Source organism: Cotesia glomerata, linkage group LG8 (genome assembly GCF_020080835.1).
Source record: "Cotesia glomerata isolate CgM1 linkage group LG8, MPM_Cglom_v2.3, whole genome shotgun sequence".
NCBI classification, from domain to species: domain Eukaryota; kingdom Metazoa; phylum Arthropoda; class Insecta; order Hymenoptera; family Braconidae; genus Cotesia; species Cotesia glomerata.
In genome coordinates this window covers 13,140,674-13,156,062 of record NC_058165.1, presented here as the reverse complement: position 1 = coordinate 13,156,062, position 15,389 = coordinate 13,140,674, and the positions used below count along the sequence as shown (strand labels likewise).

Sequence of the window (15,389 nt, the reverse complement as noted above, 5' to 3'; positions counted from 1 at the left end):
ACCATTTCTGCAAAAATTTTGAGATGAAAGTTCTTGGTGAACCCAAGAAATTTCTTGGAATTGAGGTAGAAAGAAATATAGAAGAGAAATACATTGTATTAAATGAAAGCAGTTATATAGAAAGCATTTTAGACAAATTTAAGATGACTGACTGTTATCCTCAGAACACCCCAATGGTTACTAGACAAGCTGAAAATAGAAGTAAAAGAAGAAAATTGGAAGAGTTAGAATTATCTGAACGTGAACAATCATCAATCACTAGAAAAGTTCCATACAGAGAAGCAATTGGAAGTCTTATGTACTTAGCAAATGGAACTAGATCAGATATTTCTTTTGCTGTACATTACTTAGCTAGAAAACAACTAAGTGCTACCGAAGATGACTGGAAAGATGTAAAAAGAATCTTGAGATATTTGAAAGGTACAGTAAATTTAAACCTGAAATATACAGGTAACTCAAATGAATTAGAAGCTTTTTCAGATGCTAGTTTTAGAGATAATGATGACTCCACGTCATCAGGAGGATACATTATTAGATTGTATGGTGACGTAATTGCTTGGAGAAGTCACAAACAAAATTACGTTACATTGTCAACTTGTCAAGCAGAATATTTGGCAATGAGTGATGCTTGTCAAGAGATAATATCTCTAAATAAAGCAATTAGATTTGTGATTGGAAAGACACTATTTCCTACTATTATCTGGTGTGATAACAAGTCAGCAGACGACTGTACTAAGAAGGATGGAAGTCATAAACTTAAGATGTTCGATAACAGTGTAAATGAAATTAGATTAGAATTATTAGAACGAGAGAAAACAGGTAATAGAAAACACATGGCACAAACCCATGGTGATTTCATTAAACAATGTGTTAATGAAAATAGAATAAGAGTGTGCTGGATTTCTACAAAAGAAAATCTGGCTGATATATTAACTAAGACATTACCTGCAGAACCTTTTAGATATTTAAGAGATAAATTATTAGACTAAACAATTAGAAGTATATTAGAAGTTATTTAGAATTAATTATAATTATTATTTCAATATGTTACAGAAAAACTTAACGACAGAAAGAAGTAGAGCAGTGGTAGCTGGACATAAGAAAATGGAGGGAGTGTTGAGAAGACAAGATTTTCAAGTCCACTTTCCTAATTATTATTTATTATTTATATTATATTTTATTTTTATATGTGCCGCTCAAAGCGACAACTAGCTTATGATTATTATTCTCATTGAGACGGCGTCGGTCTACGCGTAGCCTAGCTGCGCATACGACTCTCTCTCCGGCTTGCTCGCCGTGGCTCGCACATGTTGCTTGGATGTTTGGCGGTATTACGTACTTTGATATCAAAGATTGTTTAGAATTGTTTTATATTTATTAGAAGAATAAATAAACTTAGATTCAGTTTAAATAAAACCTTGTGTTCCACTTTTATTCATAATCCCGACAGCTTTAAATGGGCTGGAATTTTAGTAGGAAAGGATACAAAAATAGTTCTTTCTATTAAAAATATTCATAGATTTGTTGTAAAAAATCCCAATTTTCAAAAACGTTACAAAGTAGATTTCGACAATGATGTTTATAAAGGTTTTGTAAAAATGTTGACAGGTATTATTTGTGCGACATATGTTTTATTTATCACTGTCGAAAAATGTTTAATTCCTCTTTTAATTATTTTTTCTTATTTATTTATTTCCGACAGTTGAATAATTTCTCTTAATTTTTAAAATTTTCAGAAACAAAAGGAGAGGCTGAACAATTATTATAGTCAAAAAGATTTGTTGTTCCGCCCAGTAAATTAGTTATGAGTGCGTCAGATAGTGAGACAGATAAAAATAAAAGTTCGACTAAAAAAAAATTATGCACTGAAAAGGATTTACAAAAGAAACTAAATTTACTTACAGACACATCAAAGAAGGTAATTTATTACTCTAATATATACAGAATAAAATATAATTAAATTTTTTCACAGCGGAAATAAGACATGGAATCGGTGCTTCTATCACCTCCGTTTAAAAAGATTATCATAGTAGATACTCAGATAATTAATCCTCAAAAATCATTGTTGGTATGTAAAGTTTCACGTTCTTATAATTCCAATTTTTCAAAGCGTTAAAAACAATGTACTTATCTAAAAATTCATGAATTATTGTGGAAGTTAAAGCGTTTTGAGACCAAACAGAAATAATTTATAAAGATTTGAAATTTTGTGTCTTAATTAACGTGTATTAAATATGTCTTCTGTAAAAATTATTTTTTAATTTTCTGTGTTCCTTATGAGATATTAATTATTAGAACTTTCGTTTTTATCTGATGCATAGAAAAAAAAATAATTAGGTTCAAGTAAATATTTTTGTTAAAAATTCTAAATTTGCTTTGAATTATCTACATCTTTTAAAGAAAGAATTGTAACTCTTGGATGAAGATAAAAAAAATCACCATCCAAGAATTTTATGTTTTAACAGACGATTTTTTTTTTTTTAATGATTTTTTTAAATTTTATACCGTAAAATTTAAATAGAAGTTTGAGTTTATAGGTAAATACGCTGTTTTCTTTACATAAGATCCGTAATTTCGAAACTTGTGAAAATTTAATTTGATCCCATAGACAGACTAATGATCTCAGAAATTTTCAACAGAAATTCCCCTCTTTTTCTCACTTTGCACTTACTGCGAAAAATATAGTACTATCTTAATTACCTCTTTCGTAAATAATAAAGCTATTTCAAGTTTATTTTCCTTTTAAGCAAATAAAAACGTAGCAAAAAATGTTCTGCTACGAAATAGATACTTTTAAAATCTATTATGTTGCAGTACGATTATTTTCTAAATTAGCTTTTGTTTTCTAGAGAAATACGAAGCTGCAATTATAGGGACCGGTTTTTAAGTAAGACACGATAAGCTGAGTCATAATATCGATCGGATGAGTTTTCTCGAAAAATAGATAAAAATAAATTTATAATTTCTTGCAAAAAATCAAAATTCAATTAAAAAGTATTTCTGCAACTTTAATTACGTCCAAATTAATAAAAAAATTTTTCATAAAATTGCAAGATTTATAATTCAATTCATTCATTTCAGAATTTTGAAAATAAGAGTAAGGATAATTTGTTACCTCTTGAAAATAACAGACATCAAAATCATCAACCTGTAAGTAAGACTTCTGGAAAAAAATTGTCGAAGCCAGTGAGTTTTCAATTGAAAGTTTTTAAATTTATACTTGTATTCGAATATATGGCTAATTACATGTAAAATTCACTAACGGTTGGACTCGATTACTTCAAAATTCGATGAACTTTGATAGGAATCTATTTCATTCTCTAAAACAATTTTCTGTATCCAAAATTTTACTTGCTTCACAGCTTTTCGAGCTTTTTGATTAAATATCTTGTAAATTATGATTTTTTCGAAAAAAAAATGGAAGAGATGTGTTTTAAAAAGGAATTTCGAAGCTGTGATAATAAATTGTATGAAAACTACATTTCAGAAAATACCAAATTTGTGGTTCTTTAAATTCTAAAAAATTATCAAAATTAACCGTCAATATTACATTTTAAACTTTTTAAAATGTAAACTTTTAAAAATTTTTTATAGAACACTTCTTGCTAATTTCAAATGATCTTGAAATTTTCAGAATTGCATTTATCGTTTTGTCAAAGATAATAATTTTTTAATATCTCAAAGTTTTAAAATAGACCATTGCATTTTTTTAAGTAACTGTCATAGTTTTCGAGATTTTAACCCTTTCGGACATAAATATATATAATGCACCAATAAGAATGTTTTTAATATTTTTCTGTGAGTTTGTAGTGCAGATGAGGGACTTTTTTTATAAATACGTGATTTATTGTTTTTAAATTTTTGAAATCTTTGATGTTAAACCAAGAGGGTTAATACATAGACTTGAATAACGGAGAGAATTGTAAAATTTTTTGATATTGCAACAATATAAAAAAAGTTTTTAAAAATTTTTTTACCTTTCATAGAACTCTGTTTTATGGTAAGAGGTAGCTTCCTACCAAAATTTATCGAAATCAGAAGAGATCCAGTCTAAGCCGATTTGACATAAAATTAATCATATATATTAAGATATGCTATATAAAATATTCAATTCAGTATCAAATTTAAAAAGTACGATTTTTTGTCATTTTTATTTTTCAGAAAAGTGGTACATCGAAACATGACGATGAACTAGACAATCTCCTGGCAGGAACGTTATCAATGCAGCCTAAATCACAATATGTAAGTATCTAATTGTTTGTTGACTTCTAAGTACAATATGAACTCAACACTTTAATCAAGTTAGAAAAATTTAATTCCTAAGGTAAAAAACTAGGAAAACGGTTGATCTTAAAGGCTATCCCTGTAACTTCTCGCTAATTCCATACTTAAGGACTCAAAATTGCACTTATTACGTTTATGAGACTTCCAAGCTCCAAAAAATAGCTATTCTATGCTTTTGAGCTTAAAAGTCTGATGAAAGTTTAATAAAACACGATTATTCCTTAATTTTTAAGCAACTATAATTTTTGAATGAAACAACCGGTTTTTACCCGGTTTGCGGCAATCGACGTGGTTTTTTCATATCAAGAGCTGATTAGTTTTTTAAATCAATCGGTACAGCTGTTTTAAAGTTATTCCAAAAAAACCAAATTTGAAAAAAATTTTTAACTTCCCGCCAAGAAAATTGAAAATTTTCAAAAATTGGGCAGTTATAGGTTTCACTCGGTTCTTTGAAAATCGAGTTTTCAACGGATGTTGACATTTTGAGGTCCTAGGAAGCCTTCCCGATGTTTCCGCGATGATGTCCGTACGTCTGTGAGTGTGAGTGTGTGTGTGTGTGTTTTTTTTTTGTTTTAAGGGGGGGAGGAATCCTTTTTACGGATTCTAGGCATAGTTGGTCGGCCTGGATATGTGGCGACTTGACGCAGTGTCATACTAAAACTCGACGCTAGCGCCCCTACCCACTAAACCCTAAACCCCTTTTCCTCGTTCCCCTAATCCCTTATGGAAACCGCGGTTAGGCATTACTTCATGAGGGGAGGATCTAGCTACTGCTCTTTCTTCTGGTAGCTAAGGTGTTATTTTACCTTTATTCTAGTTGTCATTTGCTCTTCTTCTTTCGATGGAACGCAAGTCTATGAGGACTTCTGTTGCAAATGTGCTGATGGCGTTACAGGAGGCTCTTGATGACAACATTGCTTCTACTATTGTCTCTGGTTGGATTTTCTTCTTTAGAATCATCTCCAGCTCATCTTGCTGTGGGTAAAATCGTGGGCACTTAAAGAAAACGTGCTCCGCGTCTTCATTGATTCCTGGGCAGGACGGGCACTCCGGTGAATCATCATGCTTGAAGCGGTGAAGATACGTCCGAAAACATCCATGTCCTGACAACAACTGCGTCAGATAGTAATTGACCTCGCCATGACTTCGGTTTAGCCAAACGTCGATCTTCGGTATGAGACGGTGTATCCATCTCCGTGTTGTCGCGGCGTCCCACTGCGATTGCCATAGTGCGATGCTGTTCTGCCGTTCTTTAGCTCTGAGTTCCTCGGCACTTAGTGTGGTTGTCCTCTTTTGTTGGTAAAGGTTCCGTCTTTCCTCAGCTTGGACTCTGAGCGGCAAAGTTCCGGAAATGACACACACTGCTTCCTCTGATATTGTTCGAAAGGCGCTGGCTACTCTTAGCGCGCTCAGTCGGTAAACTGGACATGCTTTCCTCCATGATTCTTGGATCTCAAGTGCGTCGGCCCAAATGGATATACCATATGAGAGGACCTATGTAACTACTGATGATAGCAATGACCTCCTTGTCTGCTTCGGGCCACCGATGTTTAACAATACTACATCTAATGTAGAAAAAGCTTCCAGTAGTTCTTTACCTCGAGCGTTGGTGTGTCTGCTGCCCCATTCCACTGCCTAGGTGTTGAAGTCTCCAGCTATTGTCACTGGGTAGTACTGCTTCGCGTCTTCCGTCAGTCGATCCAGAAAGTCCATGAATTCAACAATAGTGAGGCTAGGTGGTGCGTAGCAGCTGTAAAAGAGGATGCCATCTACCGATGCTGCTACAAAGCCGGCGCTGCCATTGTTAACGACACTCTGGAAAGGGAGCTTGCGACAGAACCATATGACAGCTTTTGTGGTGCAGTCAGTTTCCCATGGTTGGCCGCCGAGGTGTTTATACGGTTCCGATATAAGCACAAGGTCAAGCTTCTGTTCACGTACTGTCTGCATGAGCAAATCATGTGCCGCCTCACAGTGGTTGATGTTTAGCTGCAGTATTCTCATTTTCGTTTATCAGTTATCTTCTTGAGTGCCTCTTGGTATACTGGGCATCTGCTTGTGCCAGCATGATGGGCGTTAATTTCTGTACCGAGTTGATCCGCACACAGTGCGCATTTAGTAGGCTTATTACATTCGACGATTTTGTGTCCTTCTTCTCCACATTTAATGCAAAGTTTGAAGCGGTCGACTTCACTTGTGCACTGAACCGCACGTCGTCCAAAATACCAGCATTTATAACATCGGACAGGTCTTAGTACTGTTCTAATACGACAATTGGTCCAGCCGATCCTAATCTTGCCGTGTTTTCTTACCACTTTCTGCGCTACCGTTGCTGCTAGAGTCGCCGACGCAATTTGAGTTCTGCTACGTAAGACCTAACGAATTTAAATGGCATCTACTGTTATACCACAATCGTTTCCAGCTGCCTCTTTTAAAGCTGTTAGAATGTCATCTTTCGTTGTAGTATCGTCAATATCGCGAATTTCCAGGTCTTCTTCAGATCCAGTACTAATGACATTTGCGTCCTCCTTAAGTATTTCCGCGATAGTCTTCTGCAAGTCTTCACCGCTATCACTACTGCCTTCCGACAGCGTGATGAGAATGTTCCCTGTCGCGGTCCTGCGTATCTTTTCGACTGTGTTGCGGACCTGATCCGGGCAAACGTCCGCCTTGATCCATGTGAGTATTTCAAAATACTTATCTTTGTTCGCTGGACGGATAATAAGTGCCTCCGGTCTCGTTGCTGTTCTTCTTGGCTTCTGGTTCGGCTTCGGTGGAGGCACCAGAGGTTTTTCTGGGGGCAGTTTCCTGCGCTCCTTCTTCTTGTCCTTTCTGGACTGTACCTTTTCCCAGCCTAGCTTCTTGTTCTGTTTACCAGAGTTTTGTGGAAAATCCTTAACCACTTCCTGCTTCTTGATGGAATAACCAGGTCCAAGGTCTTTCATCTTCTTGGGAGTATGAAAAGCTCCGCCTTCGGGAGAACGAATTTTTCTTTTCAACTTCCTCAGGTTGCGACCGTCTTGGTCAAAGGATTCAGTCTCTGCCGTTGTGATAGTTTCACTTTCTTCTTCAGTGTCTGATTCTCCGTCACCTTCGGCTCCAGTGTCCATCGCTTCTTCAACAACCACTTAACTGTTTCTCTCCGATGTAGTACAAGGGGTGCGGTGTAATGATGAGTGCCATACTTCGTCCAGTTTTTTGAAACGTTGAAGTGCGTTTGCTACACTAGTCGTCTTGTTTTTTATCTCCTTGTGGATGTTGACCTTTGACTGAACGAAAACATTTAACTCGCTGGTTAGTTTCTCTAGGCGTTCCAACGCTTGTGACCGCTTCATTTCAGCGCTCGTTTCAATCGCTGCTTGTTGGGCATGTAGCCCGTTTCCACTCTTGTCTGTTTCCTGTGGGTTACTCATACTTTTTTGATTTACCAGCGGATCGTACGAAGTGGAGCGAGTTGTCATAACTAGGAACGGGTGTACCCTCAGAGATAGTACTCCTACCCCAGTTCCCTGAAGCCTAGCCGACACTTAGCCAGTCCCGGAATACACGGACGGACTAGACTTGCTCGGAGCGGTGAAGATTCCAATCTCTAACACTCACTGCGTACTTCCTGATCAAGGCCCGAAGTGGCTGGCTCCTGATCTACTGCTGCAACTTTCACCTCGGCAGAGCAAGCTCACATCAGCCGTGGCCTGCATCGTCAGAAACTACGATACAGGTTTGGGACACTCCCAGTGAGTTACAGCAGGAACCAATCGTCTTGCTAGGTCAGTTAGTGTGACCAACCCATTAAAGGGGAGTTTTGTCCACGGGAGCTTATTTTGTTTGGTTATTTTGCTTGGCTCCTATCTGCTGTACCTCATCAACTTTGTGATTAAGTGTCATCCAAGGACAGCGAGCGTTCTCCCATCTGCTCGGGGAGACGCGCCTGGTAGCAGTATCTCTTCTGCCCCGAGTGTGTGTGTGTGTGTGTGTTTTTTTTTTTAGCCTTAAAGGGGGGGGGGGAATCGTTTTTACGGATTCTAGGCATAGCTGTTTGGCCTGGATATCTGGCGACTCGACGCAGTGTCATACTAAAACTCGACGCTGACGCCCCTACCCACTAAACCCTAACCTTCTTTCTCTTCTATCCTCTGATCCCCCATGGTACCGGCGTAAGGCATTTTTTCGCGGGTGGAGGAATTAGCTGCCGTTCTTTCTTCTGGTGGCTAAGATGTTATTTCTTCCTTCTAGATTCTGTCTTTCGCTCTTTTCCTCTCAATGGATCGCAACTCTGTAAGCACTTTTGTAGCAAAAAGGCTTGTGGTTTTCCAGGCAGCTTCTGACGACAACATTGCTTCTTCTATTGACTCTGGTTGGGTTCTCTTTTTCAGAATCTTCTCTAACTCATCGCGCTGTAGGTTGAAACGTGGACACACAAAGAAAACATGCTCCGCATCTTCATTGACCCCTGGACAGGACGGCACTCTGGGGTATCATCGTGCTTAAAGCGGTGAAGATACTTCCGGTAACATCCGTGTCCTGATAACATCTGCGTTAAATAATAGTTGATCTCACCGTGACTCCGGTTGAACCACACATCAATCCGAGGTATGAGACGGTACGTCCACTGACCTTTCTCTGCAGCATTCCACTCCTGTTGCCATCTTGCAATGCTGTATTGCCGTTCTTTCCTTCTAAATTCTTCAGGGCTCAGTGTGGTTGACCATTTTCGTTGATATAGGTTCCGTCTTTCCTCAGCTAGGACTCTGAGAGGCAGAGTACCGGAAATAACACACACTGCTTCCTCTAATATTGTGCGGAAGGTGCTAGATACTCGTAGGGCACTCAGTCGATATACTGGTCCAGCCTTTCTCCATGATTCTTGCTTCTTTAGTGCGTCGGCCCAAATGGATATTCCGTAAGTGAGCACCGATGTGACTACTGATGACAATTATAGCCTTCTGCTCTGCTTTGGGCCTCTGACGTTCGGCATCAGTCGTGAGAGACTAGCCCTCACTACTGACGCTTTGGCACTGACATGTTCCACTTGCTGCTTGAAGTTGAGTTTGGCATCAAGCATCACTCCCAAATATCGGATATAAGGTTGTGATGTGATTTCTTGTTCGCCGACTTTCAGCTTAATGGTCTCTACCACTTTTCTGCTGGTAATAAACACTGCCTTAGTCTTGTGTTGCGCCAGTTGCAGGTTCACTGCGTCCATCCACCGGATAACTCGCTCAAAAGTGAGATTGAACATATGGTTTATCTCGTCAAGTTGTTTGGCAACGATCACTACGGCTACGTCATCTGCATATGCTACGGGTTTGACGTTTCTTGGCAGAGTTAGTCTTAATAGATCGTCATTCATAATATTCTACAGGAGCGGGCCTAGAACTGAACCTTGTGGTACACCTCCAGTAAGATCATACCAAATCATCAAAAACATAAAAAATACAGTTTTGTGCGCTTAAGTATGAAATGAGCGGGAAGTTGCAGGGATGGCTTCTAGGGTCAACTGTTTTCCTAATTTTTTTCGAGATTTCCTGAAATCTATCAATCCAAATCGGTTGAAATTTTCAGGAAATCTAAGTTTAGTTGAACTCTTTAGAACGCCGTTTGGGAGGTTCTAATCGGTTCCGTCATTTAAAAGTTATAAGCGGATCACATACTTACACACACACACACACACACACACACACACACACACACACACACACACACACACACACACACACACACACACACACACACACACACACACACACACACACACACACACAAGGCCAAGGTAAGCCCTGTCGAGACGGGCGTAGACATAAGGTCTATTAAAAAGACGAAACACGGAGGCGTTCTCCTTGAAATGGCTCGAAAGTCCGAAGACAGCAAGGCATTCACCGATGCAGTAAGGGCAGCCACTGCAAACATCGGCACAGTCAAGACGCTAACACCAACAACAACGATCGAGATCCTCGACTTAGATGAAATCTCTACCGAGAGCGAAGTCCGTGAAGCACTCAAACGTGAATTCACTGACAACCTGAAGGTCAAACGGGTAAATTTGACAAAACCCACACCACGAGGTAATCGGGCAGCCTTCTGCGAACTAGACGAGCCCAATGCGATTAAGGCCCTTGACAAGGCCCGTATACGGATCGGTTTGGTGAACTGTCGTATACGCCCAGTAGTAAAAGTAACACGTTGTTTTAAATGTCTTGGTTATGGACACCAAACACGTCAGTGTGCGGGACCAGACAGAAGCAGGTGCTGCTACAAATGTGGCGGAGAGAACCACAAGGCCGTAAACTGCACGGAGAAGTTAAAATGCTTCCTTTGTGCTTCGGACAAAGATGCCCAGGATAGTCTATGCCATATTTCTGGCACTGGAGCGTGTAAGGCATTCCGCAAAGCACTTGCAGAAGCCATGAAAGGTCAGAAATGACACGCATACTACAAGGCAACCTGAATAGGTGCGCCTTGGCGCAAAACCTGCTGCGCCAGCGTGTTTTCGAAGATAAAATTGACGTCTGCTTTATCTGCGAGCAATATCTAAACATCGAAGGTAAAACATGGTTCGCAGACAAAACGGGCACGGCAGCAATTTGGATTGTGAACACAAAGAACGTTACCGTCAACAACAGCGGAGGTGGAGCAGGTTTTGTCTGGATTCAAACCCCCACAACCTACTTCATGAGCGTCTATCTCTCACCTAACGAAGGGATTAGTGTGTTCCGACAGAAACTCGCAAATATAGAAGATGCGGTCACTAAGTTCGACGGCGAAGTTATCGTAGCTGGTGACTTCAATGCTAAATCGGCTGAATGGGGCGCTGATTTCTCCGACACCAGAGGCAACGAGGTCGCTGACGTCGTGGCTAGACTCGACCTCATAGTGCTAAATACTGGGAGCACCACGACTTTCAGAAGACCGGGGTACCAAGAGTCCATCCTCGACATTTCGTTGGCGACTCCAAAAATTGCCAACATGATTGAAAACTGGACAGTATCCGAAAAATACAGTGGCAGTGATCACCAGTTCGTGACATTTAACGTTGGATTGGCATCTGCTCCGGTACCACAACACGACCTTTCTAAGCGGAAGTGGAATGTCAGGAAGCTTGATCCAGAGGCACTGCGAGCTTCACTTGCACGGAGCTGGTCTACCCTTCAGAACAACCCGACTCCGGATACTTGCAGCGAGACAGAAAGGACAGTACTAAATACGATGAAGGAGATTTCCGCCGCATGTGACGCCTCTATGCCGCGGTTGAAAACCGGAGTTTTCGCAGGCCGGCGTACTGGTGGTCAACAGACATAGCGGAACTTCGCAAAATGTGCCATCAACTACGTCGCCGCGCAACGAGAGCCGCCAAACGCTCCCCAAGCCAGGACTTGTATTCAAAAGAGTACAAGCAGGCCAAAAGATGCTAAATCGAGCCATCAAAGCAAGTAAAGCAAAGTTGTGGAAAGAGATCTGCAACGATCTCGACAATGACATCTGGGGTAAAGCCTACCAAATTGTCGCCAAACGACTTGGAAAGGCTTCACCAGAGGCGCCGAAGTCTCCAGCCTTAATGGATAGCATCGTATCGGAGCTTTTCCCCAAACACCCGCCGCGGGAGAAGAAACACTACACTAAAAACAACGAAGTAACGCCCTTCACAACTAAGGAACTACAAGACGCGGCCAAGTCACTCAAAACAGGAAAGGCACCTGGACCTGATGGCATCCCGGCATCGGTGATCAAGATTATAGCCCTGGAATACCCAGACTTACTCCTGAACACCTACAACGCATGCTTGGCAACTGGCACCTTTTCCGCGGTCTGGAAACGGCAGAGATTGGTTCTCTTAGACAAAGGTAAGGGAACCCCATAACACCTTCGTCGTTTAGACCACTCTGTATGCTAGACATTGCTGGAAAACTGCTCGAGAAGCTCATACAAGGGAGACTTCGCGACGACATCGACCGTGCTGGAGGTTTTGCCACCAACCAGCATGGCTTCCGGAAAGGTCATTCGACAGTCGGAGCGATCAAGAAAGTCATAAAGACAGCAACACAAGCATGGTCTGGTAGCCTCAAAGCTCGTAAAGTATGTCTTCTCCTCACGCTAGATGTCAAAACGCATTTAACAGCGCAAATTGGGGAGACATTTTAGACGCTCTGGAGCACAAGTTTGACGCGGAGCCAGAAAATCTGGCACTAGTCGACAACTACCTTGACGATAGAAAGCTAATAGTGGAAACTACTGAAGGCCCACAAGAATACACCATAACGGCTGGCGTGCCGCAAGGCTCAATAATGGGGCCTGATCTATGGAACGCAGACTACGACGAGCTTCTTGAAATCCCGTTGCCAGAGCAAGTAGAGCTAACAGGCTTTGCAGACGACGTTGCAGCCACTATAGTGGCGGACAGCGTGGAAGAGGCCGAACTGCTAGTTCGGGAAACCATCGACACCGTCGAGACTTGGCTCGATAAGCATCACCTGAAACTCGCCAAACAGAAAACCGAGATGGTCGTTTTGACCCGTCAAAAATGGTTTCCAAAACCATTCGCTATGGACATGGGAGGAACAACGCTGACGTCAACAAGGGCCCTGCGGTATCTAGGGGTAATGATAGACGAGAAACTATCTTTCCGTGAACACCTCGACAGTGCATGCAAGAAAGCCAGCAAGACTGTGTCTAGCCTAGCACGAATTATGACCAACACCATGGGACCAAGAACAAAAAGGAGAAGATTTCTTCTAGAAGCAGTCCACTCGGTACTGGTTTATGGAGGGGAGATATGGGCAGACATATTAAAGCAGAAGACCTACCGGCGAAAGATCGCAGCAGTACAGCGGCGAGGCGCTCTCAGGGTTGCCTGCGCCTACCGCACAGTTTCCGAAGCGGCTGTATTGGTCATTGCAGGAGCCGCGCCCATCGACCTATTAGCGTTCGAAAGAGCAAAACTCTATGACGCTAAAGACAGTGATGATAACATGAAGGACGCAAGAACGAGGATAAAGGCGGAAACGCAGCAAGAGTGGCAGGACCGATGGACATCGGGAGAGACGGGCAGATGGACGGCGCGCCTGATCCCAAACATCAACGTCTGGCTCTCTCGGAAGCACGGGGATACGGACTTTTTCCTGACCCAGCTATTGACGGGACATGGGCAGTTCAATGCCTATCTTTTCAAGATGGGTTTGCACAGCACACCAACGTGCAAATACTGCCCGGATAAAATCGACGACTCCGAACACACATTCTTCGAGTGTGCTCGATGGAAGGACTACAGAAGAAACACTGAAGAGATCATAGGCACCAGGCTCTCCCCCTCAAGCCTGGTGACCTATATGATCAAACAAGAGGAAAACTGGTCAGCTGTTGCAGTTTATGCCCAGCACCTCCTGAAAGACAAAATCGCAGAAAGGGACCAGTAGCCAGGAGTAGGCGTCGTGAGACGCAGCAAGACTGGATTGAAGTAATGCTAACGCGGTTCCAATCCAGTCCTCCCCGTACCATCTAGGGGAGAGGGGAAGAGGAATGTTTTTTTTAGTGGGTAAAAATCTCCACACTACCGACTATCGATATCTGCCGGAAGATGGGCGGCAGAGTTAACGATACCGGTGTCTTTTGAAGATCTTTTTTCGTACCTCTTTATAAAAAAAAAAAAAAAACACACACACACACACACACACACAGAGCTTTTTATAACCTCAAAACGTCGAGATCTGATGAAAACTTGATTTTCGAAAAACGGGGTAAAAGCAATAAATTCCCGATTTTCGAAAATTTTCAATTTTCTTAGCAGGAAGTTAAAAATTTGTACAACGAAATTTTTCTTTTCTCTAATCAGAAAAAATCGAAACTCTTTCTTTACAAAAAATTAAATTTATTTTCAACTACACTTCTTTTGCTAGAAGAAAAGAAAACCTGAAAACAGAGCGTATCTAAAGCTCGTAATATTTTCATTTTTTAAACAGCCGCCTCAGAAATTGAGTCTTTTGATTAACGAAACTTTTATCAAATATCGGTGGTTTTAGGAATCAATAGAAACATTGCAATCCTTCCAATTCATGTAGTTGCAGAAATTATAAGCATAAATTAAAATTAGAATTTTTTTTGGGATGCAGTTAGTGTTTAATACGGCTATAAATAATGTTGCTGCGTTGAAATAGACCGAAAAATCACTGGTACTAGAAGAATTAAGTCTACCAATTGAATTTTAATCTTTTCATTATTAAAACGTTAAATCAAATTAATTAGATATGAAACATGAAAGCTCTATATATAACAGCTGAGGCTCAAATTGGAAGGTATCAGCTACGATATGTTTTAAGTGTATTTCAGAATTATTTTCAACTTATCTGATGAAAATAAAGGTACTTAATTTTTAAAAGATTATTTCATTTTCTTATTTGGCACTGTGTTGTTCAAGACATTTCTTTTCATGAATCAAGTGAGTTGTTGTTGTTGCTGTTGTTGTTGTAATTATGATTTTTACTTTTGGAAAATATTACCTCTTAATACATGTGTTTTATATAAACATGTAATTGTAAATAATTTTTTAATTTGTCATTATTTCTTAAAAACTTTAGATATTATAATAATAATACAATTATTTGAATGTTTAGAGCAAACCAGCAGCCACTGATAATGACAGTACACAGCTAAAAACGAAAGTAAAGCAGCTACAACGACAAATTGATGTTAAGAACAAAATGATAATAGTAAAAGATGATCAAATAAAACAATTGAAGAAAAAATATGATGATGCAATGAATTTGAATCATCGACTGCAACTGCAAGTAATTGATGGACAGCGATCAGCCGTAGGTAATAAAAATTTTCATGAATAATGAAACATGTGAGTAAATAATTTAAATACTGTTATCGAAAATGTCACTTAATTTTAATTTACTTAAAGGCATTCAACGCAATTTTTCAGGTTTGAAAATAGTATTAGTCGGGTCGTCAGCTGGTTATCCAAATATATTAAAAGTTATTTCTCAAAATTGCAAAAAATATTTTTCGCTTCTTATTAGGCATATTTATCAAAAAGTTTGATTTGATAGATAACATAAAAACAAAAAACGTGATTTGAAAGATAGCCTTAGCTCAAAAGTTTATCTGTTTAT

At 40.0% G+C, this 15,389-nt stretch overlaps 1 protein-coding gene across 1 annotated transcript; it reads left to right on the top strand.

Moving 5' to 3' along the window:
- Positions 1 to 2,234: 2,234 nt before the first annotated feature.
- Positions 2,235 to 15,130, top strand: LOC123270118. The gene is made up of 4 exons (XM_044736056.1): positions 2,235 to 2,243; positions 3,082 to 3,186; positions 4,162 to 4,242; positions 14,886 to 15,130. The coding sequence occupies exons 1-4, from the start codon at positions 2,235 to 2,237 to the stop codon at positions 15,108 to 15,110; spliced, it is 420 nt and encodes a 139-aa protein (XP_044591991.1). The 3' UTR covers positions 15,111 to 15,130.
- Positions 15,131 to 15,389: the final 259 nt, after the last annotated feature.

What these genes read in the sequence shown, in the direction of transcription:
- LOC123270118 (XM_044736056.1), top strand. An exon ending in GAAAAAAATTGTCGAAGCCA is followed by an intron (nt 3,187 to 4,161) that starts GTGAGTTTTCAA and finishes TTTATTTTTCAG; the next exon opens with AAAAGTGGTACATCGAAACA. An exon ending in TGCAGCCTAAATCACAATAT is followed by an intron (nt 4,243 to 14,885) that starts GTAAGTATCTAA and finishes TTGAATGTTTAG; the next exon opens with AGCAAACCAGCAGCCACTGA.